At 49.3% G+C, this 24,492-nt stretch overlaps 1 protein-coding gene across 1 annotated transcript in view; it reads left to right on the top strand.

The window, feature by feature from the left end:
* LOC137324934 (roquin-1-like) overlaps positions 1-24,492 on the top strand; it is a 204,113-nt gene that overhangs the window by 101,300 nt on the left and 78,321 nt on the right. The window contains exon 3 of the mRNA XM_067989624.1: positions 20,704-21,031. Within this exon, the coding sequence (XP_067845725.1) occupies positions 20,801-21,031 (231 nt within the window). The 5' untranslated portion in view covers positions 20,704-20,800. The remainder of the gene's footprint in view (positions 1-20,703; positions 21,032-24,492) is intronic.

Here is a 24,492-nt window from a genome sequence, read left to right as displayed (position 1 = left end):
AGGTACCAACGACATAGGTAGGACTAAGAAAAAGGTTCTGCTGAGAGAGAGTTTGAGCAGCTAGGGACTAAATTAAAAAGCAGAACGAAAAGGTAATAACCTCTGGATTATTACCTCAGCCGCGAGCAAATTGGCATAGGGTCAGTAGGATCAGCGAGATGATTGCGTGGCTCAAAGATTGGCGTGGGAGAAGTGGGTTTCGGTTCGTGGGGCATTGGCACCAATACTTGGGAAAGAGAGAGCTGTTCCGTTGGGACGGACTACACCTGAACCATGCTGGGACCAGAGTTCCAGCGAATCGAATAACTAGGGACGTAGATAGGGCTTTGAACTAAATAAGGCGGGGGGAGGGGGAGGGTCCCGGTGGAGAGAAATCAAGAATGCTCAAGAGAAAAGATAAGGAAGCAGTGCAGGAAAGTGACTGGTGTAAGGATAACCAGATTGTGTCAGGAAGGGACAGAGTGTACAAACAAAAGAGTGCACTAACAAATAGGGTCCGGGTAAGAAAAAATGGTAAGACGACAAATAGGGCCATAGTACAAAAAAATGTTAAGATGTCTAAAAATGTTAAAAAGACAAATCTAAAGGCACTGTATCTGAATGCACAAAGCATTCGTAATAAGGTAGCTGAATTAACAGCGCAAATAGATGTAAACGGATACGATATAATTGCGATTACGGAGACATGGCTGCAGGATGACTAAGGCTGGGAGCTGAATATCCAAGGGTATTCAATATTTAGGAAGAACAGGCAAAAAGGAAAAGGAGGTGGGGTGGCGTTGTTAGTAAAGGATGAAATCAGAGCAATAGTGAGAAAGGATATTGGCTCAGAAAATCAAGATGTAGAATCAGTCTGGGTGGAGTTAAGAAGCTCCAAGGGGCAGAAAATACTGGTGGGAGTTGTCTACAGGCCTTCAAACAGTAGTGGTAATGTAGGGGATGGGATCAAACAGAAAATTAGAGATTCATGTAACAAGGGTACTACAGTAATCATGGGTGACTTTAATCTACATATAGACTGGCCAAACCAAATTAGCAGTAATACTGTGGAGGATGAATTCCTGGAGTGTGTACAAGATGGTTTTTTAGACCAGTATGTTGAGGAGCCAACCAGGGAACAGGCTATTCTAGATTGGGTATTGTGCAATGAGAAGGGGTTAATTAATAATCTTGTTGTGCGGGGTCCTTTAGGGAAGAGTGACCATAACATGATAGAATTCTTCATTAAGATGGAAAGTGAAGTAGTAAATCTAAACAAAGGAAACTATGGAGGTATGAGGAGTGAGTTGGCTGTGATAGATTGGGGAGATTCATTAAAAGGCATGACGGTGGATAGGCAATGGCTATTTAAGGAATGAATGCATGAATTGCAACAATTATACATTCCTTTCTGGCGCAAAAACACAAGAGAAAAAGCGGCCCAACCATGGCTAACAAAAGAAATTAAGGATAGTATTAGATCCAAAGAGGAGTCATATAAAGTTGCCAGAAAAAGTAACAAGCCTGAGGATTGGGAGCAGTTTAGAATTCAGCAAAAAAGGACCAAGAGATTGACTAAGAGGGGAAAAATAGAGTATGAGAGTAAACTTGCAAGGAACATAAAAGTGGACTGTAAAAGCTTCTACAAGTATGTAAAAAGAAAAAGATTAGTGAAGATAAATGTAGGTCCCTTACAGTCAGAAACAGGAGAATTTACAATGGGGAACAAGGAAATGGTAGAGCAATTAAACAAATACTTTGGTTCTGTCTTCACGGAAAAGGACACAAATAACTTCCCAGAAATGCTAGGGAACCAAGGGACTGGTGAGAAGGAGGAATTAAAGGAAATTAGTATTAGTAAAAAAATGGTGCTGGAGAAATTAATGGGACTGAAAGCTGATAAAGCCCCAGGGCCTGATAATCTGCATCCCAGAGTACTAAAAGAGGTAGCCATGGAAATAGTGGATGTATTGGTTGTCATCTTTCAAAATCTATAGATTATGGAACAGTTCCTGCAGATTGGAGGGTGGCAAATGTAACCCCACTATTTAAAAAAGGAGGGAGAGAGAAAACAGGGAACTACAAACCGGTTAGCCTAACATCAATAGTAGGGAAAATGCTAGAGTATTATAAAGGATGTGATAACAGGACACTTAGAAATATCAGTGGGATTAGACAAAGTCAACATGGATTTATGAAAGGGAAATCATGTTTAACAAACCTACTGGAGTTTTTGAGGATGTAACTGGTAGAATAGATGGGAGAACCAGTGGATGTGGTGTATTTGGATTTTCAGAAGGCCTTGGATAAAGTCCCACATAAGAGGTTAGTGTGCAAAATTAAAGCACATGGGATTGGGGATAATATACTGGCATGGATTGAAAATTGGTTAACAGACAGGAAACAGAGATTAGGAATAAACGGATCTTTTTCGGGGTGGCAGGCAGTGACTAGTGGGGTACCGCAGGAATCAGTGCTTGGGCCCCAGCTATTCACAATATATATCAATGATTTGGATGAGAGAACCAAATGTAATATTTCCAAGTTGGCTGACGACACAAAACTAGTTGGGATTGTGAGTTGTGAGGAGGATGCAAAGAGGCTTCAAGGTGATTTAGACGAGTTGAGTGAGTGGGCAAATACATGGCAGAAGCAGTATATCGTGGATAAATGTGAAGTTATCCATTTTGGAAGGAAAAACAGCAAGGCAGAGTATTATTTAAATGGTGATAGATTGGGAAATGTTGATGTACACCAGTCACTGAAAGCAAACATGCAGCTGCAGCAAGCAGTTAGGAAGGCAAATGGTACGTTGGCCTTCACTGCAAGAGGATTTGAGTATAGGAGCAAGGATGTCTTACTGCAGTGATACAGGGCCTTGGTGAGATCACACCTGGAGTATTGTGTGCAGTTTTGGTCTCCTTACCTAAGAAAGGATATACTTGCCATTGAGGGAGTGCAGCGAAGGTTCACCAGACTGATTCCTGGGATGGCAGGACTGTCGTATGAGGAGAGATTGGGTCGACTCGGCCTATATTCACTCAAGTTTAGAAGAATGAGAGGGATCTCATTGAAACGTATAAAATTCTGACAGGGCTAGACAGACTGGATGCAGGAAGGATGTTTCCCCTGGCTGGGGGGGTCCAGAACGAGGGGTCACAGTCTCAGGATACGGGGTAGGACATTTAGTACTGAGATGAGGAGAAATTTCTTCACTCAGAGGGTGGTGAACCTGTGGAATTCTCTACCACAGAGGCTGTGGAGGCCAAGTCACTGAATATATTTAAGAAGGAGCTAGATAGATTTCTAGACACTAAAGGCATTAAGGGGTATGGGGAGAGAGTGGGAATATGGTATTGAGATAGAGGATCAGACACGATCATATTGAATGGCGGAGCAGGCTCGAAGGATCAAATGGCCTATTTTCTATGTTTCTATGTTTCATCTATGGAGTTTTATTAATGGCTGGTGTGTTCTTGTTTTTTAGCGGCATATATTTCTCCTGAACTCTCTTGATCACCGTTTGAAATATTTCCCACTGCTGTTCTATCTCTTTTTCTGTCGAAACGTTTTCCCAGTTTACCTTCCCTAGTTCCATTCTCAGCCACTCAAAATTAGCTTTTTTCCAATCTATTACTTTGGCCTTTGTCTTATTTTTGTCTTTCTCAATCATTATTTTAAACCTCATGTTATGAACGCTACTGCCTAGTTGTTCCCTACGCTTACTTCTCTTAACTTCTCATACTTCACTTAACGGGGAGGGTACAGAGGGATGGGTGAGTTGATGAGGAGGGTATAGAGGGATGGGTGAATTGATGGGGAGGGCACAGGGGGATGGGTAAGTTGATGAGGAGGGTACAGGGGGATGGGTGAGTTAATGGGGAGGGTACAGAGGGAGGGGTGAGTTGATGGGGAGGGTGCGGAGGGATGGGTGAGTTGATGGGGAGGGTGCGGAGGGAGGGGTGAGTTGATGGGGAGGGTACAGAGGGATGGGTGAGTTGATGGGGAGGGTGGGGAGGGATGGGTGAGTTGATGGGGAGGGTGCGGAGGGATGGGTGAGTTGATGGGGAGGGTGCGGAGGGATGGGTGAGTTGATGGGGAGGGTACGGAGGGAGGGGTGACTGATGGGGAGGGTGTGGAGGGATGATGAGTTGATGGGGAGAGTGCGGAGGGTTGGGTGAGTTGATGGGGAGGGTGCAGAGGGAGGGGTGAGTTGATGGGGAGGGTGCGGAGGGATGGGTGAGTTGATGGGGAGGGTGCGGAGGGAGGGGTGAGTTGAAGGGGAGGGTGCGGAGGGATGGGTGAGTTGATGGGGAGGGTGCGGAGGGATGGGTGAGTTGATGGGGAGGGTGCGGAGGGATGGGTGAGTTGATGGGGAGGGTGCTGAGGGATGAGTGAGTTGATGGGGAGGGTACGGAGGGGGGGTGAGTTGATGGGGAGGGTGCGGAGGCTTGGGTGAGTTGATGGGGAGGGTGGGGAGGGAGGGGTGAGTTGATGGGGAGGGTGCGGAGGGAGGGGTGAGTTGATGGGGAGGGTGCGGAGGGAGGGGTGAATGATGGGGAGGGTGCGGAGGGATGGGTGAGTTGATGGGGAGGGTGCGGAGGGAGGGGTGAGTTGATGGGGAGAGTGCGGAGGGAGGGGTGAGGGGTGAGTTGATGGGAGAGTGCGGAGGGATGGGTGAGTTGATGGGAGGGTGCGGAGGGAGGGGTGAGTTGATGGGGAGGTGCGGAGGGAGGGGTGAGTTGATGGGGAGTGTGCGGAGGGAGGGGTGAGTTGATGGGGAGAGTGCGGAGGGAGGGGTGAGTGATGGGGAGAGTGCGGAGGGATGGGTGAGTTGATGGGAGGGTACGGAGGGAGGGGTGAGTTGATGGGGAGGGTGCGGAGGGAGGGGTGAGTTGAATGGGGAGGGTGCGGAGGGAGGGGTGAGTTGAAGGGGAGGGTACGGAGGGAGGGGTGAGTTGATGGGGAGGGTGCAGAGGGAGGGGTGAGTTGATGGGGAGGGTGCGGAGGGAGGGGTGAGTTGATGGGGAGGGTACGGAGGGAGGGGTGAGGTGATGGGGAGGGTTCGGAGGGTTGGGTGGGTTGATGGGGAGGGTGCGGAGGAGGGGTGAGTTGATGGGGAGGGTACGGAGGGAGGGGTGAGTTGATGGGAGGGTACGGAGGGTTGGGTGGGTTGATGGGAGGGTGCGGAGGGAGGGGTGAGTTGATGGGGAGGGTGCGGAGGGAGGGGTGAGTTGATGGGGAGGGGTGCGGAGGGAGGAGTGAGTTGATGGGGAGGGTGCGGAGGGAGGGGTGAGTTGATGGGGAGGGTGCGGAGGGAGGGGTGAGTTGATGGGGAGGGTGCGGAGGGAGGGGTGAGTTGATGGGGAGGGTGCGGAGGGAGGGGTGAGTTGATGGGAGGGTGCGGAGGGAGGGGTGAGTTGATGGGGAGGGTGCGGAGGGAGGGGTGAGTTGATGGGGAGGGTGCGGAGGGAGGGGTGAGGTGATGGGGAGGGTGCGGAGGGAGGGGTGAGTTGGTGGGGAGGCGTGCGGAGGGAGGGGTGAGTGGTGGGGAGGGTGCGGAGGGAGGGGTGAGGTGATGGGGAGGGTGCGGAGGGAGGGGTGAGGTGCATGGGGAGGGTGCGGAGGGAGGGGTGAGGTGATGGGGAGGGTGCGGAGGGAGGGGTGAGGTGATGGGGAGGGTGCGGAGGAGGGTGAGGTGATGGGGAGGGTGCGGAGGGAGGGGTGAGTTGATGGGGAGGGTGCGGAGGGAGGGGTGAGTTGATGGGGGAGGGTGCGGAGGGAGGGGTGTGAGGTGATGGGGAGGGTGCGGAGGGAGGGGTGAGTTGATGGGAGGGTGCGGAGGGAGGGGTGAGGTGATGGGGAGGGTGCGGAGGGAGGGGTGAGTTGATGGGGAGGGTGCGGAGGGAGGGGTGAGGTGATGGGGAGGGTGCGGTAGGGAGGGGTGAGGTGATGGGGAGGGTGCGGAGGGAGGGGTGAGGTGATGGGGAGGGTGCGGAGGGAGGGGTGTGAGGTGATGGGGAGGGTGCGGAGATTGATGAACCCGTGCCGCCAGTTTTCTATTCTGAGGGGAGTAGATTTTTGGTTGTCAGTTCCTGATCAGTGATGCTGACTATTGGTTGGTGAACTTTGCTCATTGTGAGTGAGTCAGTCTGTGTTTGTGACTGTGTCGGAAAGAACGCTTGTTTAATGTCGGGATGATTATTCACTCAATCATGCCTCGTGAGGAGCTTTTCTTTGCTGTCCTACTCAGGCCCCAGAGGGAGCTCAAATTGTTGTTGTCTACCGTGTTTTCCAGCAAGTGTGCGCTCTGCTCTCCCCGGTTACACCAGTGCTCACAGCAATGTTAGTGTAACACAATGAAGGACGAGAGGCCAATTAGAAATACATTGAAGTTACAACGTGGAATCGAGCCAAAATTTATTCTTTGAGTGGGCGTAGCAGATATGTTGAGTAACCAGTGCCTGATAATTTCTTTCTGTTTATGTTGGTGAGTTCCTCGGGTTTTTCAAGCTCATGCCAGTCTATTCTTTATACCAGTCATCTGTTTTTCAAGGTTTTCATTAACTGACCTCTGTGGGGGTGAGATGCAGATCATAAGGCTGGGCTGTTTTCTGTAGAAAAGAGAAGGCTGAGGGGTGACCTAATAGAGGCCTTTAAAATGTTCCCACTTGCAGGGGGTGTCTAATACTTGGGGCCATAAATACAAGATAGTCACTAATATATTCAATAAGGAATTCAGGAGAAACTTCTTTACCCAAAGAGTGGTAAGAATGTGGAACGTCCACAAGGAGTCGTTGAGGAAAATAGCATAGATGGATTTAAGGGGGAGCTGGATAAGTCCATGAGGGAGAGAAGAATAGATGGGTAACCTGATAGAGTTAGATGAACTAGGATGGGAGGAGGCTCTTGTGGAGCACAAACACCAGCATGGACCAGTCGGGCCGAATGGCCTGTTTCTTGCTGTAGATTCTATGTAAATAACGTTTCCTCTGCTTTGCTGTGCCACCTCTGTCCTTTCCTCACAGTGCATGAAGGAAGCCTTCAACAATTTGTCACTTTAAAAGGGGAAAGATAGCCTATACTGTAACATATACTGGACATGTGCTTCAACAGGTGAGGCCCCGCACTGGGAGCACACACTCAGAAGATATAATTCGGAATATTGACATTTCTTTTAAAACTGGGGAGTATTCTGAACAAAAACTACTCTTTTCCCCCCCCCCCCCCCCAAGGCTGTCCTTTCCCCTTTAAGGAGCAGTGTGCAAAACAGTAAAACGCCGGGAGAAATATTCAGCTGCGTTCGACTTTGCTGCGTGGAATTAGGAAGAGCTCCTGTTCACCTGAATCAACTCTTTGCACTTATGCTTCCATTTGGAGCCATGCCACTGAGCAGCATCCAGTCGTCCCTTCCACCCTGCAAAGCACCATTGTGTGCCCGTGAAGTACTCTCTGGTCCGTCTGTGTGAGAACCATTTGTTCTGCCCAGTGCCGCAGTTTGGCTGTTTTTATTTCCCTTTTTTTTTATTCTTCCAATTTTCCAGCCACGTGAGCCTTGATCCCAGACAAGCCCTGCTGTGTCCCCTTTTGGAAAGATTATTTCAGTGAATGAGTGGTCAATCTATGGAACAGACTCCTGAGGGAGATGGTGGAAGCAGATAGTGTTGATTCATTCAAATACAGATCGGATAGATTTCTATCAGAAAATAATATTTGGGATACAGCGTATGAGTAATTTGAGACATGACATGTGGTGAGTGTAACAGGACTGGGAGGAACAGGTGACTTTGGACCTGTGGTTCCCAAATCTCTCCACCACTGGGGGTTTTCCTCACCTCATGCCCGGATCTGTTGTAGACTCATTGATGGAGATTGATTGCTATGATTAGTCAACAACTCCACTATCATTGTATCATGCGACTACCAGGATGATAGAACCCAGCTAGATGGACCTTGGTCTTTCTTCACCTAGCAATTCCTATGGTGTGTGTCGGCAGGCTTTTTGATCGAGTGGGACATCACAGTTGAGTCCAGAACTGTCCTCAACCAATCTCGACGCCAGTGCACTGTGCCTTTAGGAGTGAGTCACTCACTGGATGGTGATCGGGAACAGGAATTCTGGCTATTCTTTCTTCCCCTCCCCCCCCCCCCCCCCCCCCTTCCCAGAGACATCGTAACTGCTGTCCCAGACCAGGGAGGCAGCACCTTTCAACCAGGGTGTCACTGTCAGTCTCAATTTTGCTGGCCCGTGTTCCCAGTCCATTAAGCAGCAACAGTGACCGAGGGCAGTCGAGCTTGGAGCAGCAAAGCTTTCCCGATGTGTTACTTCAGACAAGTGTAAAGGCCTTTCCACACAGGCTCTTTCACTCAACATTCCCACAGGATGTGCATTCATACTCACTCGCCTTCCAGTCTCTCACTCTCAGCAATCCTCCCTTCTGGCAAAAACGCACTTGTTTTGGACGGACATGAATCCAGCAGGTCATGGGGAGAGATTAGTATTTTCTTTCCTGAGCTGGAAGGACGGGCTCTTGTTTGAGCCTACCCCCTACCGCACCAGTGTGAACTGAACATACCACTGGGATTGCAGGCCATGAGGAATCTTGTGTTTCCCTCCCTAACGTCTCCGCCTCTCTACCTCCCTCTCCTTCTTTAAGTTGCTCCTTAAAACCTACCTCTTTGACCAAGCTTTTGGTCACCTGTCCTAACATCTCTATGTGGCTTGTGTCAAATTGTGTCTGAGAACGCTCCTGGAAGCGCCATGGGACGTTTTACTATGTTAAAGATGCTATATAAATGCAAGTTGTTGTGTATACCTGAATGTTTGGTTTCAGTTCTTCTCTGTGAAACTGAATGGACCAGAATGCATTAAGCCCCAGAGCTTGCGCTGGTAGAACTCTGCAATGTATTTGGGCAAAACAGATGAAGCCTGCCCGAGTTGCAGAAATCCTTCATCCAGAGTCATCCATCCTTCTTCCATATCCCCAGCCGGAAGGGCCTGCTCCTTGCAGCAATTCGAATTCCTCTTCAGTTATTCCTCCCTTCCCCAGCTCTAAATCCAGCTTTTGATTTGTGAAATGGAGAGTTCCAGTAATCTATTCCAGAGGGTAGGCGAACTGAGATGTTCTGGACCCTTTCTCATTCCCCGGAATGTACCCACTCCACTGCCAATCTGAACCACAGCAGCCTGTAACACTGCACCGAGGCCTGCCGCACCTTCCCTGCCTTTTGGTTCAAGCAGCATGCTCTTACTTGCCTTGCTTTTTAGTCTTGGCCCATATGAAGCTCTGCTGTGTGACCCGATTAATACTGGGACACTTCCACCGAGAGCGTGCTGATGGCATGGATAATCTAGGACACCACTGCCATTTTAAGACATCAATTAACGACTAACTGTTCTCCATTGATGAGAGAGCCCACCGCAGATGAGAAGTCATCCTGCATTGTGTGACTGCCTCTTCCAGAGTTGGGGAAAGAAACCCCCCATGTAGCAACAACAACATTGCATTTATATAGCATCTTTACGTAGTAAAACGTCCCAAGCCACTTCACAGGAGTGATTATCAAACAAAATTTGACACCGAGCCACATAAGGATAGATTAGGACAGGTGACCAAAAGCTTGGTCAAAGAGGTAGGTTTTAAGAACGTCTTAAAGGAGGAGAAAGAGGTGGAGAGGTTTAGGGAGGGAATTCCAGATCTCAGGGCCTAGGCAGCTGAAGGCACGGCCGCCAATGGTGGAGCGATTAAAATCAGGGATGCGCAAGAGGCCAGAATTGGAGGAGCGCAGAGATCTCGGAGGTTGTAGGACTAGAGGAGGTTATGGAGATAGGGAGGGGCGAGGTCATGGAGGGATTTGAAGACAAAGATGAGAATTTTAAAATCCAGACGTTGCTGGACCAGGAGCCAATATAGGTCAATGAGCACATGGGTGATGGGTGAACAGGACTTGGTGCGAGTTAGGATACGGCAGCCTCCATTACACTGTCACTGGTAGCAGTGGCATGGTGTAAATACTGACAGATATCCCTTTGACACATGGGCTCCTGCAATCTGAATGTCTCTTATTAAGAGTGTTGTCGTACTGAGCTTTACATCAGGATAAAGGTTTATTGAAACGAACCTACCTTGTTTGGTATGTTGGTATGTGGATAGACCAGTTCTTAAGCCTCATTCTTCCTTTGTCACTAAAATTATTTGAGTTTCACCTATCTGAGTGCTGACGCTTTAAGCACACCTCGTATTTCTTCCAGCGAATGGAAGTATCGATCAGTTGATGAAGGACTTCCATCTGTCTGCAGTTTTCTTTACTTTGAAAATAAGTTGAGAAACCCATTTTGTCAGTTTGGCTCAGTGGGCAGCACTCTCGCCTCTGAGTCAGAAGGTCGTGGGTTCAAGTCCCACTCCCAGAGACTCGAGCCCATAATCCAGGCCGACACTCCCAGTGCAGTACTGAGGGAGCGCTGCACTGTCGGAGGTGCCGCCTTTCGGATGAGACGTTAAACCGAGGCCCCGTCTGCCCTCTCAGATGGATGTAAAAGATCCCACAGCCACTATTTCGAAGGAGAGCAGGGAGTTCTCCTTAGTGTCCTGGGGTTGATTTTTATCCCTCAACCAACATCACTAAAACAGATTATCTGGTCATTATCACATTGCTGTTTGTGGATCTTGCTGTGAGCAAATTGGCTGCTGTGCTTCCTACATTACAACAGTGACTACACTTCAAATGTCCTTCATTAGCTGTGAAGCACTTTGGGATGTCCTGAGGTTGTGAAATGCACTGTAGAAATGCAAGTCTTTTCTTTCCTCAGTGGTTGCTGGCCAGTTGGGTGGTGGATTGTATCTCCAGCTGGCCGCCCCCTCCGGTGCATGTTAGGCCTCCCCCTCCGGTGCATGTTAGGCCTCCCCCTCTGGTGCATGTTGGCCTCCCCCTCCGGTGCATGTTGGGCCTCCCCCTCCGGTGCATGTTAGGCCTCCCCCTCCGGTGCATGTTGGGCCTCCCCCTCCGGTGCATGTTGGGCCTCCCCCTCCGGTGCATGTTGGGCCTCACCCTCCGGTGCAGGATAGAGCTCCCCCTCCGGTGCATGTTGGGCCTCACCCTCCGGTGCAAGATAGAGCTCCGGCGCAGGGCAGGGCCTCACCCGTCCGGCGCAGGGCAGGGCCTCACCCGTCCGGCGCAGGGCAGGGCCTCACCCGTCCGGCGCAGGGCAGGGCCTCACCCGTCCGGCGCAGGGCAGGGCCTCACCCGTCCGGCGCAGGGCAGGGCCTCACCCGTCCGGCGCAGGGCAGGGCCTCACCCGTCCGGCGCAGGGCAGGGCCTCACCCGTCCGGCGCAGGGCAGGGCCTCACCCGTCCGGCGCAGGGCAGGGCCTCACCCGTCCGGCGCAGGGCAGGGCCTCACCCGTCCGGCGCAGGGCAGGGCCTCACCCGTCCGGCGCAGGGCAGGGCCTCACCCGTCCGGCGCAGGGCAGGGCCTCACCCGTCCGGCGCAGGGCAGGGCCTCACCCGTCCGGCGCAGGGCAGGGCCTCACCCGTCCGGCGCAGGGCAGGGCCTCACCCGTCCGGCGCAGGGCAGGGCCTCACCCTACTCTCACCGCAGCCACTTCCTGAGCCAATGTGCAGAGGGTTCCTCTTGAGACCCATCTGCAAGGCAGCAGACTGGAGAGGTTAGGTGCTTTCACAGAACATTAGTGTCTTGACTTGACAGCTCAGGACAGCAAGTGCTGAGTGTGACTGTGCTCTCGGCTGGCCCTGAAGGCGTAGGTCCCCAGAGCCCCGCCAGCCGTGTTTGTCCTGCTTTGGGATCCTTGTTATTTTCATGTGGAGGTTAAACGAAGGAGAAAGAATGGCAGAATATTTATTTCTGGGAATCTTCCTCATTCTTCGAAAGGCAGCCAACCTCCAACTATAAAGCTCCCTCCCAGCTTTTACTCCTCACTCTCTCCCTGGCCTGCTCTACCCTGACTAGCAGCTGTTTTGCAGTGAGTTTAATTTTATCCTCACCTTTTCGGTGCTTGCACTGGTTCTCTCGTGCTCACTGCTGCCTTCAGCTGGCAATATGGCTGAGGACCTCTTTGTTGACGGGAGAGGAATTTCTTAACAGGGACAGAGTCCTTGGTGGTTTCCTCCTGTAGGACGATGCCTATTTCTCTTTGTATGTGGAAGTCGCACACCACTCAGTGAATGAGGACGATTCTGTCTGCGGTAAGTGACATGGCTTCCGCCAGACAGCCGTCAAAGGAACTTCGGGCAGTACGGAGGATTGTTGATTTATACAGTTCAAAAATAATCCATTGGCTGTAAAACCCCTTTAGTAACGTCCTGGAGTTGTTATAAGGCGCTATATAAATGCCAGTTCTTCCTTTTCTGTGGGTGTCCGCTGATCCACATCACTATCAGTTTAGTGCTGTGCGATGGCAGGCAGTGTACTTGCTGTATGTGAGGGGCATATATCAGGATACAGAAACACTAAGGGTGATAAATATAAGATGGTCACTAATAAATCCAATAAGGAATCCAGGAGAATCCTCTTTACCCAGAGAGTGGTTAGAATGTGGAACTCACTACCACAAGGAGTGGTTGAGGCGAATAACAGATACATTTGAGAGGAAGCTCGATAAACACATGAGGGAGAAAGGAATAGAAGGATATGCCGATAGAGGTAGATGAAGTAAGGTGGAAAGAGGCTTGTGTGGAGTATAAACACCGGCACAGACCAGTTGGGCCGAATGGCCTGTTTCTGTGCTGTACATTCTATGTAGCTATCAAACTGTGAAGAGCGAGTCTTTTTACCAGCCAGCATTATGATGGTTATTCTGTTTCAGGCAGGTCTTCCCCATTCTCAGATTTTTCTGGTTTCTTCCCCCCAAAAGTACTGACTCTCACTGGGGTACAGTTCCATGGGCCCCACTCCCCTCCTCTCCTGAAGGTACTGACTCTCACTGGGGTACAGTTCCATGGGCCCCACTCCCCTCCTCCCCTGAAGGTACTGACTCTCACTGGGGTACAGTTCCATGGGCCCCACTCCCCTCCTCTCCTGAAGGTACTGACTCTCACTGGGGTACAGTTCCATGGGCCCCACTCCCCTCCTCTCCTGGAGGTACTGACTCTCACTGGGGTACAGTTCCATGGGCCCCACTCCCCTCCTCTCCTGAAGGTACTGACTCTCACTGGGGTACAGTTCCATGGGCCCCACTCCCCTCCTCTCCTGAAGGTACTGACTCTCACTGGGGTACAGTTCCATGGCCCCACTCCCCTCCTCTCCTGAAGGTACTGACTCTCACTGGGGTGCAGTTCCATGGGCCCCACTCCCCTCCTCCCCTGAAGGTACTGACTCTCACTGGGGTACAGTTCCATGGGCCCCACTCCCCTCCTCTCCTGAAGGTACTGACTCTCACTGGGGTACAGTTCCATGGGCCCCACTCCCCTCCTCCCCTGAAGGTACTGACTCTCACTGGGGTACAGTTCCATGGGCCCCACTCCCCTCCTCCCCTGAAGGTACTGACTCTCACTGGGGTACAGTTCCATGGGCCCCACTCCCCTCCTCTCCTGAAGGTACTGACTCTCACTGGGGTACAGTTCCATGGGCCCCACTCCCCTCCTCCCCTGAAGGTACTGACTCTCACTGGGGTACAGTTCCATGGGCCCCACTCCCCTCCTCTCCTGAAGGTACTGACTCTCACTGGGGTACAGTTCCATGGGCCCTACTCCCCTCCTCTCCTGAAGGTACTGACTCTCACTGGGGTACAGTTCCATGGGCCCCACTCCCCTCCTCTCCTGAAGGTACTGACTCTCACTGGGGTACAGTTCCATGGGCCCCACTCCCCCCCTCCCCTGAAGGTACTGACTCTCACTGGGGTACAGTTCCATGGGCCCCACTCCCCTCCTCCCCTGAAGGTACTGACTCTTGCTAGAGTATGGGTTTTATGGGACCTGTCACCTTGCAGTATTTCACCCAAGTGTGGGCCCAGACAGTTGAGTTATTCGATCACATTGGGCATCACAGCCTAGTTTGACACAGCCCTGGCCATCCACACACTTTCACCAGCAGGAGTCACTGGATCGTAGTTATGAGTAGCTGGGTGATGATATTTCTGTACCATTTATTATGCCTCGTTGGGGAACTGGACTTGTCAGACTCGCAGCAAGATTTGGAAATCTCCCTATTCTCCCTGTCTTCCTGTACTGGAATTTTTCAGAGTGGAAATTACTCACTTGGAGAGTAATACGTCACAGTCTGGGATTAACTTTGTTTAATATCTCCTCATTGCCTTTGGCGATGGTGGTTGTCAGGTGGATTCCATTGTGTGTGGACACTTCGTAGATATTGCTGTGTTGACCTCTCTGTCAGGAGAGTTTGAATCATTATCTGGGGATTGAGCTGCAGTTACAGTATGGAGAGAGTTCCGTTTTAACTCTTTTCTAACCAATTTTGCAGTCTTTGAGATGAAGGAAGTTAGCACTAGGAGAATAGAAAGCTCTCCACTTCAGGCACACGCAGTGCCAGGCCAGGTACTGCCCAGGTTAGATGCAGAGTTAAAGCTCCCTCTATTCTGAGGTTTGATAAGGTAGACGTAGAGAAGATGTTTTTACTTGTGGGATAGACCAAAACTAGGGGCCATAAATATAAGATAGTCACTAATAAATCCAATAGGAAATTCAGGAGAAACTTCTTTACCCAGAGAGTGGTGAGAATGTGGAACTCGTTACCACAAGGAGTAGTTGAGGCGAATCGGAAAGATGCATTTAAGGGGAAGCTGGATAAACATGAGGGAGAAAGGAATAGGCTGATAGGATTAGATGAAGAAGGGAGCGAGGAGGCTCGTTTGGAGCATAAATGCCAGCATAGACCAGGTGGCCTGTTTCTTTGCTGTACATTCTATGTAATCCTGCCCCAACCATATTACCCAACCACAGAGGAGTGTCCCCTAATGCAATGGGGTGACATTTTAACTTTCCCCACACCTGCCATCCAGTGTCCCCTTTGAGTGAGAGTGCTGTGGATCCATGCCCGTTCTTTCCGTGCCTTTCTCTGTTCCTGATTCTTGGTTCTGGCTCAGTGGGTAGCACTCTCGCCTCTGAGTCAGAAAGTCGTGGGTTCGAGCCCCACTCCAGAGACTTGAGCACATAATCCAGGCCGACACTCCCAGTGCTGAATTGAGGGAGTGCTGCACTGTTGGAGGAGCTGTCTTTCGGACGAGGCGTTAAACCCTCAGGTAGACGTAAGACATCCCACAGCACTATTGGAAGAGGAACAGGGGCTCAACCAATGTCACTTTAAAAAAAAAACAGATTATCTGGCCATTATCTCTTTGCTGTTTGTGGGATCTTGCTGTGCGTAAATTGGCTGCCGCATTTCTCTACATTACTACAGTGACTACGCTTCAAAAGTACTTCATTGGCTGTAAAGCGCTTCAGGACGTGCTGAGGTAGAAATGCAAGTTCTTTCTTTTTTTGAAGTTAACCCATATAAGTGTGTGAAAGGTCTCTATTAGCTTGCTCCCAGACTGGTGACTGGGTTTAACTTGGCATTTTAAAATCTGAGACATATTTAGGGCAATAGGACCCATGTCTATAGTTAGTATGTGACTACACACCAGCATTTCAGTATGGTTTAATGGTGGCTGATGTGTCCTCTTGAACTGTGAGGAGCCCCCAGCAGCACGTTAGATTATAAGGGACATCCCATGCTACTGGGTGGGGTTGGGAGTTCAACAGAAGCTTGGGACAGAGGATTGGGGTCACAGTGTAACCCAGTCTCTGACCCTCGCTCCATCAAACACAGGTCAGAAAATTGGGGTCACCGTGTGACCCAGTCGACCCTCGAGAGCAAGAAGCCCGGAATTTCACAATCAAGCCTATAGGATTTGTCTTTCCAAAGTTGCTTGGCCTTTCCTTTTATTGAGGAAGGTCCGAACCCCTAGTGCAGAACGTTGGTAAAAATGAACCAAGCTGAAGTGAAGCTGAGATAAATGGAGAAGTAGTGACTAGATGCTGCCGAGTCTGGGATTAGGGAACACTGGAAATACACAGCACAGATAAAGGAGAGGTTCGTGGCTGGGATGTAACCTGTTTGAACTGGTATTCGTCTTTACAGACTGACCTGCTGTGTCTGTTCTTACTTCATGTAAGAGGGGTGAGAATGTGGAACTTGCTACCAAACGGAGTAGTTGAGGCGAATGGATAGATGCATTTAAGGGGAAGCTCGATAGGTATATGAGGGATATTGGCGGCCATGCCTTCAGCTGCCTAGGCCCTAAGCTCTGGAATTCCCTCCATACTCCTCTCCTCCTTTAAGTCTCTCCTTTAAACCTCCCTCTTTTACCAAGCTTTTGATCACCGATCCTAATATCTCCTTATGTGGCTTGCTGTCATATGTTGTCTGATAACGCTCCTGTGAAGCGCTTTAGGACATTTCACTACATTAAAGGTGCTGTATAAATGTAAGTTGTTGATAGGGTGAGATGAAGTAAGGTGGGAGGAGGAGCATAAACACCGGCATGGACCAGTTGGGCCGAATGGCCTGTTTCTGTGCTGTAAAATTCAATGTAATTCCTGCATGTGCAGATATTTTCCCCTTATTATTTGGGTTTAAAAGCCTATAAGTTGTAGGAGTGAAAGACCAAGGGACAGGAGTTTCACAGTTGTGATGTGCGCAAGGATGAGTTAGTGGAGTGAGCCTTCTTTTCAACAAAGTACAGAGGAGAAAGATTGTATTGAGTCCGTAAGGAAAGAGTAGGGCCTATTCGAGACCAAAAAGGTAAACTATGTGCGGAGGTGGAAGATGTGGGGACGGTTCTTAATGAATACTTTGAGTCTGTCTTCACAAAAGAGGGGGATGATGCAGACATTGTAGTTAAGGAGGAGGAGTGTAAAATATCAGATGGGATAAATTTAGTGAGAGAGGAAGTATTAAGGGGATTAGCATCTTTGAAAGTAGATAAATCACCAGGGCCGGATGAAATGTATCCCAGGCTGTTAAAAGAAGCCAGGGAGAAAATAGCGGAGGCTCTGACCATCATTTTCCAATCCTCCCTGGATACAGGCGTGGTGCCAGAGGAGTGGAGGACTGCTAACGTCGTACCATTGTTTAAAAAGGGAGCGAGGAATAGACCGAGTAATTACAGTCCAGTCAGTCTAACCTCGGTGGTGGGCAAATTATTGGAATCAGTTCTGAGAGTCAGGATAAACCGTCACTTAGAAAGGCATGGAATAATCAAGGACAGTCAGCATAGATTTGTTGAAGAAATGTGATTTCTGACTAACTTGATTGAATTTTTTGAGGAGGTAACAATGAGGGTAGTGCATTTGATGTAGTCTACATGAATTTTAGCAAGGCTTTTGACAAGGTCTCACATGGCAGACTGGTCAAAAGCCCATACAATCCAAGGGAGAGTGGCAAGTTGGATCCAAAATTGGCTCAGTGGCAGGAAGCAAAGGATAATGGTCGACGGGGGTGTTTTTGTGACTGGAAGGATGTTTCCAGTGGGGTTCCGCAGGGCTCAGTACCAGGTCCCTTGCTTTTTGTAATATATATTAATGATTTGGACTTAAATGTAGGGGGCATGATTAAGAAGTTTGCAGATGATAGAAAAATTGATCGTGTGGTTGATAATGAGGCAGAAAGCTGTAGACTGTAGGAAGATATCAATGGAGTGGTCAGGTGGGCAGAAAAGTGGCAAATGGAATTCAATCCGGAGAAGTGTGAGGTAATGCATTTGGGGAGGGCAAACAAGGCAAGGGAATACTCAATAAATGGGAGGATACTGAAAGGTGCAGAGGAACAGAGGGACCTTGGAGTGCATGTTCTCAGATCCCTGAACGTAGCAGGACAGGTAGATAAGGTGGTTAAAAAGGCATATGGAAAACTTTCCTTTATTAGCCGAGGCATAGAATATATGAGCAGGGAGGTTATACTGGAACTGGATAAAATACTGGTTAGGCCACAGCTTGAGTACTGCCTACAGTTCTGGTCACCACATTACAGAAAGGATGTAATTGCGCTAGAGAGGGTTCAGAGGAGATTTATGAGGATGTTTCCAGGACTAGAGAATTTTAGTTATGAGGAAAGATTGGATAGGCTGAGGTTGTTCTCTTTGGAACAGAGGAGGCTGAGGGGAGATTTAATTGAGGTGCACAAAATTATGAGGGGCCAAGATAGACTGAACAGGAAGGACCTATTTCCCTTAGTAGAGGGGTCAATAACCAGGGGGCATAGATTTAAAGTGATTGGTGGAAGGATTAGAGGGGAGCTGAGGAAAAGAATTTTCACCCAGAGGGAGGTGGGGTCTGGAATTCACTGCCTGAGATGGTGGTAGAGGCAGAAACCCTCAACTCATTTAAAAAGTACCTGGATGTGCACCTGAAGTGCCGTAACCTACAGGGCTACAGACCAAGTGCTGGAAAGTAGGATTAGGCTGGGTGGCTCATTTTCAGCCGACACGGACACAATGGGCCGAATGGCCTCCTCCTGTGCTGTACATTTTCTGATTCTGTGATTTAGAGTTTAGGAAGAACAGGAGCAGAAATTTGAGGGGAGCACAGGCCATAGTAGCGTTAATAAAATGGAGAGACAAGAAATGTTGCATGGAGAGATAATTTGGAAGCCATTTGATGTGAGAGGGCCTGTCTATTAGACGATGGGTATCCCAGCCTGGTGTGAGAAGAGCCTCACTGGGTATGGGAGCAGTGTCCAGGTCTCGGATGGGCGCGGTCTGGTGTAGTACTTAGCAGGGTACTGGCGATTACAGGTCAGTCGCTGGTGGGAACAATCTGAGGCAGCGGGTTAAGAGGATCACTGGAGCTAAATATATAAATATCACCTAAATGGTACTATTTTGAGGGGGTGCAAGAGCAGAGGGACCTCGGGGTGCATATTCACAAATCTTTGAAGGTGGCAGGGCAAGTTGATACAGTGGTTAAGAAAGCGTATGGGATACTTGGCTTTGTAAATAGGGGCATGGGATACTTGGCTTTGTAAATAGGGGCATGGAATACAAAAACAAGGGAGTTAAAACACTGGTTGGTCCTCAGCTGGAGTATTGTGTTCAATTCTGGGCACTACACCTTAGGAAGGATGTCAAGGCCTTAGAGAGGGTGCAGAAGAGATTTACTAGAATGATACCAGGGATGAGGGACTTCAGTTATGTGGAGAGACTGGAGAAGCTGGAGACCTAATTGAGGTATTCAAAATTATGGGGGGTTTTCATAGAGCAAGTAGGGATAAACTGTTTCCTCTGGCAAGTGGGTCAGTAACCAGAGGTCATAGATTTAAAATAATTGGCAAAAGAAGTAGAGGGAAATGAGGATTATTTTTTTCACACAGGGTTGTTAAGATCTGGAACGCACGACCTGAAAGGGTGGTGGAATCAGATTCCATTGGAACTCTCAGAAGGCAATTGGACATGTACTTGAAGAGGACTAATTTGCGGGGTATTGGGAAAAGATCTGGGGTGTGAGTCTAATTGGACAGCTCTTTCAAAGAGCCGGCACAGGCATGACGGGCCAAATGGCCGCCTCCTGTGGTGTAAGGTTCCATGATTCTAAGAGCTGTATTGGCACAATGTTTGAGCTCATTGCCACAAGTGTCACTTGTCCTGAAGCTCAGAATTCGAAATAAACTGATTGATAACACTGAGCTGCATGGATTGTTTCATGATGTTTTAATGTCTGCCTCGAGTCCCGCCCTGAAGCCATGCCAGCTGTCAATGAGGTGTGAACAACGGAGGGGCTAACAGTTTTGATGGAATCACTTCCTAATAGATCGTCATTCCTGCTATCCCCGCCCGTCGTCTCCTTCCCTCCCCGCCCGTCGTCTCCTTCCCTCCCCGCCCGTCGTCTCCTTCCCTCCCCGCCCGTCGTCTCCTTTCCCCCCCCTCCTTTCCCCCCCCCTCCTTTCCCCCCCCTCCTTTCCCCCCCCCTCCTTTCCCCCCCCTCCTTTCCCCCCCCTCCTTTCCCCCCCCTCCTTTCCCCCCCCCTCCTTTCCCCCCCCCTCCTTTTCCCCCCCCCCTCCTTTCCCCCCCCCTCCTTTCCCCCCCCTCCTTTCCCCCCCCCTCCTTTCCCCCCCCCCTCCTTTCCCCCCCCCCTCCTTTCCCCCCCTCCTTTCCCCCCCTCCCGCCGTCTCCTTCCGTCCCTCCCCTCCCTCTCTCTGTCTTTCATTGATACTACTATGGTCAGTGCTTCTTTCCTTTTTTTTGATCTGAGCTGCAAATACTCTCTTCCACCCAGTCTTCCTTCTCCCAGCGCCTTCACTGAACCGAAAGAGCTCATTACTGTACTGCTCCAACTCATTCTTTCCCAGGCCCTTAAAACTCCTCACCTCCCTCAATCTTCCCATCCTCCGAAATCCTACAAGCTTTTAAAACCTGACCTTGGCATTGTCTAATCACTAATTCCTCAATGACCTTGGCTCCTCTCCAGCCCTGCAGCTGTCCTGCACTGTGGGCCTTGGCTCCTCCCCTGGCCTTCTCACTAAACACAAAGTTTAATGAGTGCGAATCAAAAGTTAATCAGTAAGAACTAACTGTGTGTCGGTGTGCGAGATCGTAGGTGTGTGTACATGAATGTGAGTGTGTACAAGTGCATGAATGTGAGTGTGTGCACGCACTTGTGTATGTGCATGTACACATATCTATCCATGTGTGCATGCACACAGACAGATACACACATTCACATGCAGACTGCGGGTGACTGTGACATACTTTGATGCCTTTATCTTTAATTACAGGTGGTGTATTACACAATGAGCTCTGAGACTATGATGACAAGACCCTGTTACTGACGACCTGATTGCACTGGGATCTCCCCGTTTGCTCACCGTCACAATGCCCGTGCAGGCTCCACAATGGACGGACTTCCTCTCCTGCCCAATCTGCTGCCAGACCTTCGATGAGAACATTCGCAAGCCCATCAGCCTAGGCTGCGGACACACAGTCTGTAAGATGTGTCTCAACAAGCTCCATCGCAAGGCCTGCCCTTTCGACCAAACCACTATCAACACAGACATTGACATGTTACCTGTGAACTCTGCACTGTTACAGCTGGTGGGAGCCCAGGTAAGAATTCCTCTCTCTCCCTTTTCAAGTGCACCTTCCCCCCTTCAGTAGATATTTCTCATCTTGTAGATAGGGTTGCCAACCCTGGTTGGGCGTATTCCTGGAGGTTTCATCACATGACTCCAACCTCCTCGCCCCCACACTCCCGCCATTGGTCGCCTGACATGTCCATCCTCGCAGAGTCACGCCATCTAGCACCGATTGTTAAATGATTGGATGGTTCCTGACTGTCAATCAAACAGCCCTTTTTTTTCCCATCTCAAACTTTTCCAACTAACAAAAGTGTTAAACCAAAATGAAAAATGCACAATAGTTTTATTGCCCCCAGGATTTTTCTCCCAGGTTTTTTGCTCACAGCAGTGCCCAGGAGATTTATCGTTAATTTCAGGAGACTCCAGGACAGTCCTGGAGGGTACGCAAAGCTACTTGCAGACGAGGTGATGTTGATGGTTTTCTCCACGTCAATCCTCATCACTACTTCAGGGTTCACTGACTCGATGTTTTATTCCACTCATCCAAGCTGGACAGTGCCCATTTTCTTTCCCATATAACACGTTATTCAGTCCCGACAGCTCTCCCTGTGTAAAACACGGTTCAGTATATACAGCTCTCCCTGTGTAACACACTGTTCAGTATATACAGCTCTCCCTGTGTAACACACGGTTCAGTATATACAGCTCTCCCTGTGTAACACACTGTTCAGTATATACAGCTCTCCCTGTGTAACACACGGTTCAGTATATACAGCTCTCCCTGTGTAACACACTGTTCAGTATATACAGCTCTCCCTGTGTAACACACGGTTCAGTATATACAGCTCTCCCTGTGTAACACACAGTTCAGTATATACAGCTCTCCCTGTGTAAAACACGGTTCAGTATATACAGCTCTCCCTGTGTAACACACGGTTCAGTATATACAGCTCTCCCTGTGTAACACACTGTTCAGTATATACAGCTCTCTCCCTGTGTAACACACTGTTCAGTATATACAGCTCTCCCTGTGTAACACACTGTTCACTATATACAGCTCTCCCTGTGTAACACACTGTTCAGTATATACAGCTCTCCCTGTGTAACACACTGTTCAGTATATACAGCTCTCCCTGTGTAACACACTGTTCAGTATATACAGCTCTCCCTGTGTAACACACTGTTCAGTATATACAGCTCTCCCTGTGTAACACACTGTTCAGTATATACAGCTCTCCCTGTGTAACACACTGTTCAGTATATACAGCTCTCCCTGTGTAACACACTGGTCAGTATATACAGCTCTCCCTGTGTAACACACTGTTCAGTATATACAGCTCTCCCTGTGTAACACACGGTTCAGTATATACAGCTCTCCCTGTGTAACACATTGTTCAGTATATACAGCTCTCCCTGTGTAACACACTGTTCAGTATAGACAGCTCTGTCCCTGTGTAACACACTGTTCAGTATATACAGCTCTCCCTGTGTAACACACTGTTCACTATATACAGCTCTCCCTGTGTAACACACTGTTCAGTATATACAGCTCTCTCCCTGTGTAACACACTGTTCAGTATATACAGCTCTCTCCCTGTGTAACACACTGTTCAGTATATACAGCTCTCCCTGTGTAACACACGGTTCAGTATATACAGCTCTCCCTGTGTAACACACAGTTCAGTATATACAGCTCTCCCTGTGTAAAACACGGTTCAGTATATACAGCTCTCCCTGTGTAACACACGGTTCAGTATATACAGCTCTCCCTGTGTAACACACTGTTCAGTATATACAGTTCTCTCCCTGTGTAACACACTGTTCAGTATATACAGCTCTCCCTGTGTAACACACTGTTCACTATATACAGCTCTCCCTGTGTAACACACTGTCCAGTATATACAGCTCTCCCTGTGTAACACACTGTCCAGTATATACAGCTCTCCCTGTGTAACACACTGTCCAGTGTATACAGCTCTCCCTGTGTAACACACTGTCCAGTATATACAGCTCTCCCTGTGTAACACACTGTCCAGTATATACAGCTCTCCCCGTGTAACACATTGTTTAGTCTGTACTCTTCCCTCATGATGAATAGGACCATTCTGTGCAGATTGTCCCAGTCATGTGATGGCAGATCTGTGTCACCGTTGACATTAGAAGGTGACGTCACCCATCTGACTCCCTGGCTGAAAGTCTCGTGGTGTCAATAAGCAGAGTTGAGCTGGAACTGGAGATCAAAAGACACAGTGGGAGTGCAAGTGAAACCCAGCCTGAGCTACGTGGTGAGATGATTGCGCTGTCTGCGTATGTTCCTGACGCACAGTGCAGGGGGCTGTGTTTGGCGAGAGGAGCAGATTCACTGCTTATGACGTCTGCCTGTCTGAGGATTTGTTATTTTCAGAACTTCAGCAGCTGAGTCATTGGTACATGTTGGTGGGTGAGTGAATCCCTGTTTGTTTCCTCTCCCCAGGACTGCATTTCACACAGCCTATTAAATGATCACTGAGCTGGGCTCTCTGTGACGCTCTCTCTCCTTTTACACAGGGAGTCGGCCCGTACACACTCCATCTTCCCCACTGTAGTTTCCACCTGACCATGGCGAACTCTTAACCAGCTCTGAACAAACTAACGTTTACCTCGTGCCCCCTTTATAGGAATATAGGAACAGGAGGAGGCCATTCAGCCCCTCGAGCCTGATCCGCCATTCAATTAGATCATGACTAATCTGTATCTTAACGCCATCTACCCACCTTGGCTCCCTAACCTTAATGCGCTTACCTAACAAAAATCTATCAATCTCAGTTTTGAAATTTTCAATTGACCCCCAGCCTCGACAGCTTTTTGGGGGAGAGAGTTCCAGATTTCCACTCCCCTTTGTGTGAAGAAATGCTTCCTGACATCACCCCCGAACAGCCTAGCTCTAATTTTAAGGTTATGCCCCCTTGTTCTGGAGTCTCCCACCAGAGGAAATGGTTTCTCTCTGTCTGCCCTATCAAATCCTTTAATCATCTTAAACATCTCAATTAGATCTCCCCTTAAATCACCCCATATACCACAGGGCCGCCTCAGAGCACAAGGTCACTGTGTGCAGTGACCTCAGTATATGAAGCAGCCTCACTGTTGCAGGTAGGACTTTCATTCACCACTTGTGGCAGTGCCAAATATCAGCAGCTCGCTCGGTCCCACCTGGCCCGTAGGACTGCTGCCCCACTGACACCGGCAAAGTTGCGAGTGTGTCTTTCCACTAACCGCACACGTGCAGTAGTGTTAGAATCATATTTGTGACTTCAGAGAAGCTCCCTGTTGTGGCGGAATTTGTCCCATGGCATAAACAAAGCAGACTCAGGGCGACAGAAAGTGGCGGAGTTATCTAAAACTGCGATGATTTCTCAAAGGACGAGAATGGTTTGTCGGTTTCTTTTCGTTGATGAAGTATGAGGCTGGGATGTTGAGGTCTGCTCTCCATCCCTTACAGCTCATTCTACA

The sequence above is a fragment of the Heptranchias perlo genome, chromosome 9 (assembly GCF_035084215.1).
Source record: "Heptranchias perlo isolate sHepPer1 chromosome 9, sHepPer1.hap1, whole genome shotgun sequence".
NCBI classification, from domain to species: domain Eukaryota; kingdom Metazoa; phylum Chordata; class Chondrichthyes; order Hexanchiformes; family Hexanchidae; genus Heptranchias; species Heptranchias perlo.
Note: the sequence above shows the minus strand (reverse complement) of the source record. Positions and strands in the feature narration are given on the sequence as shown.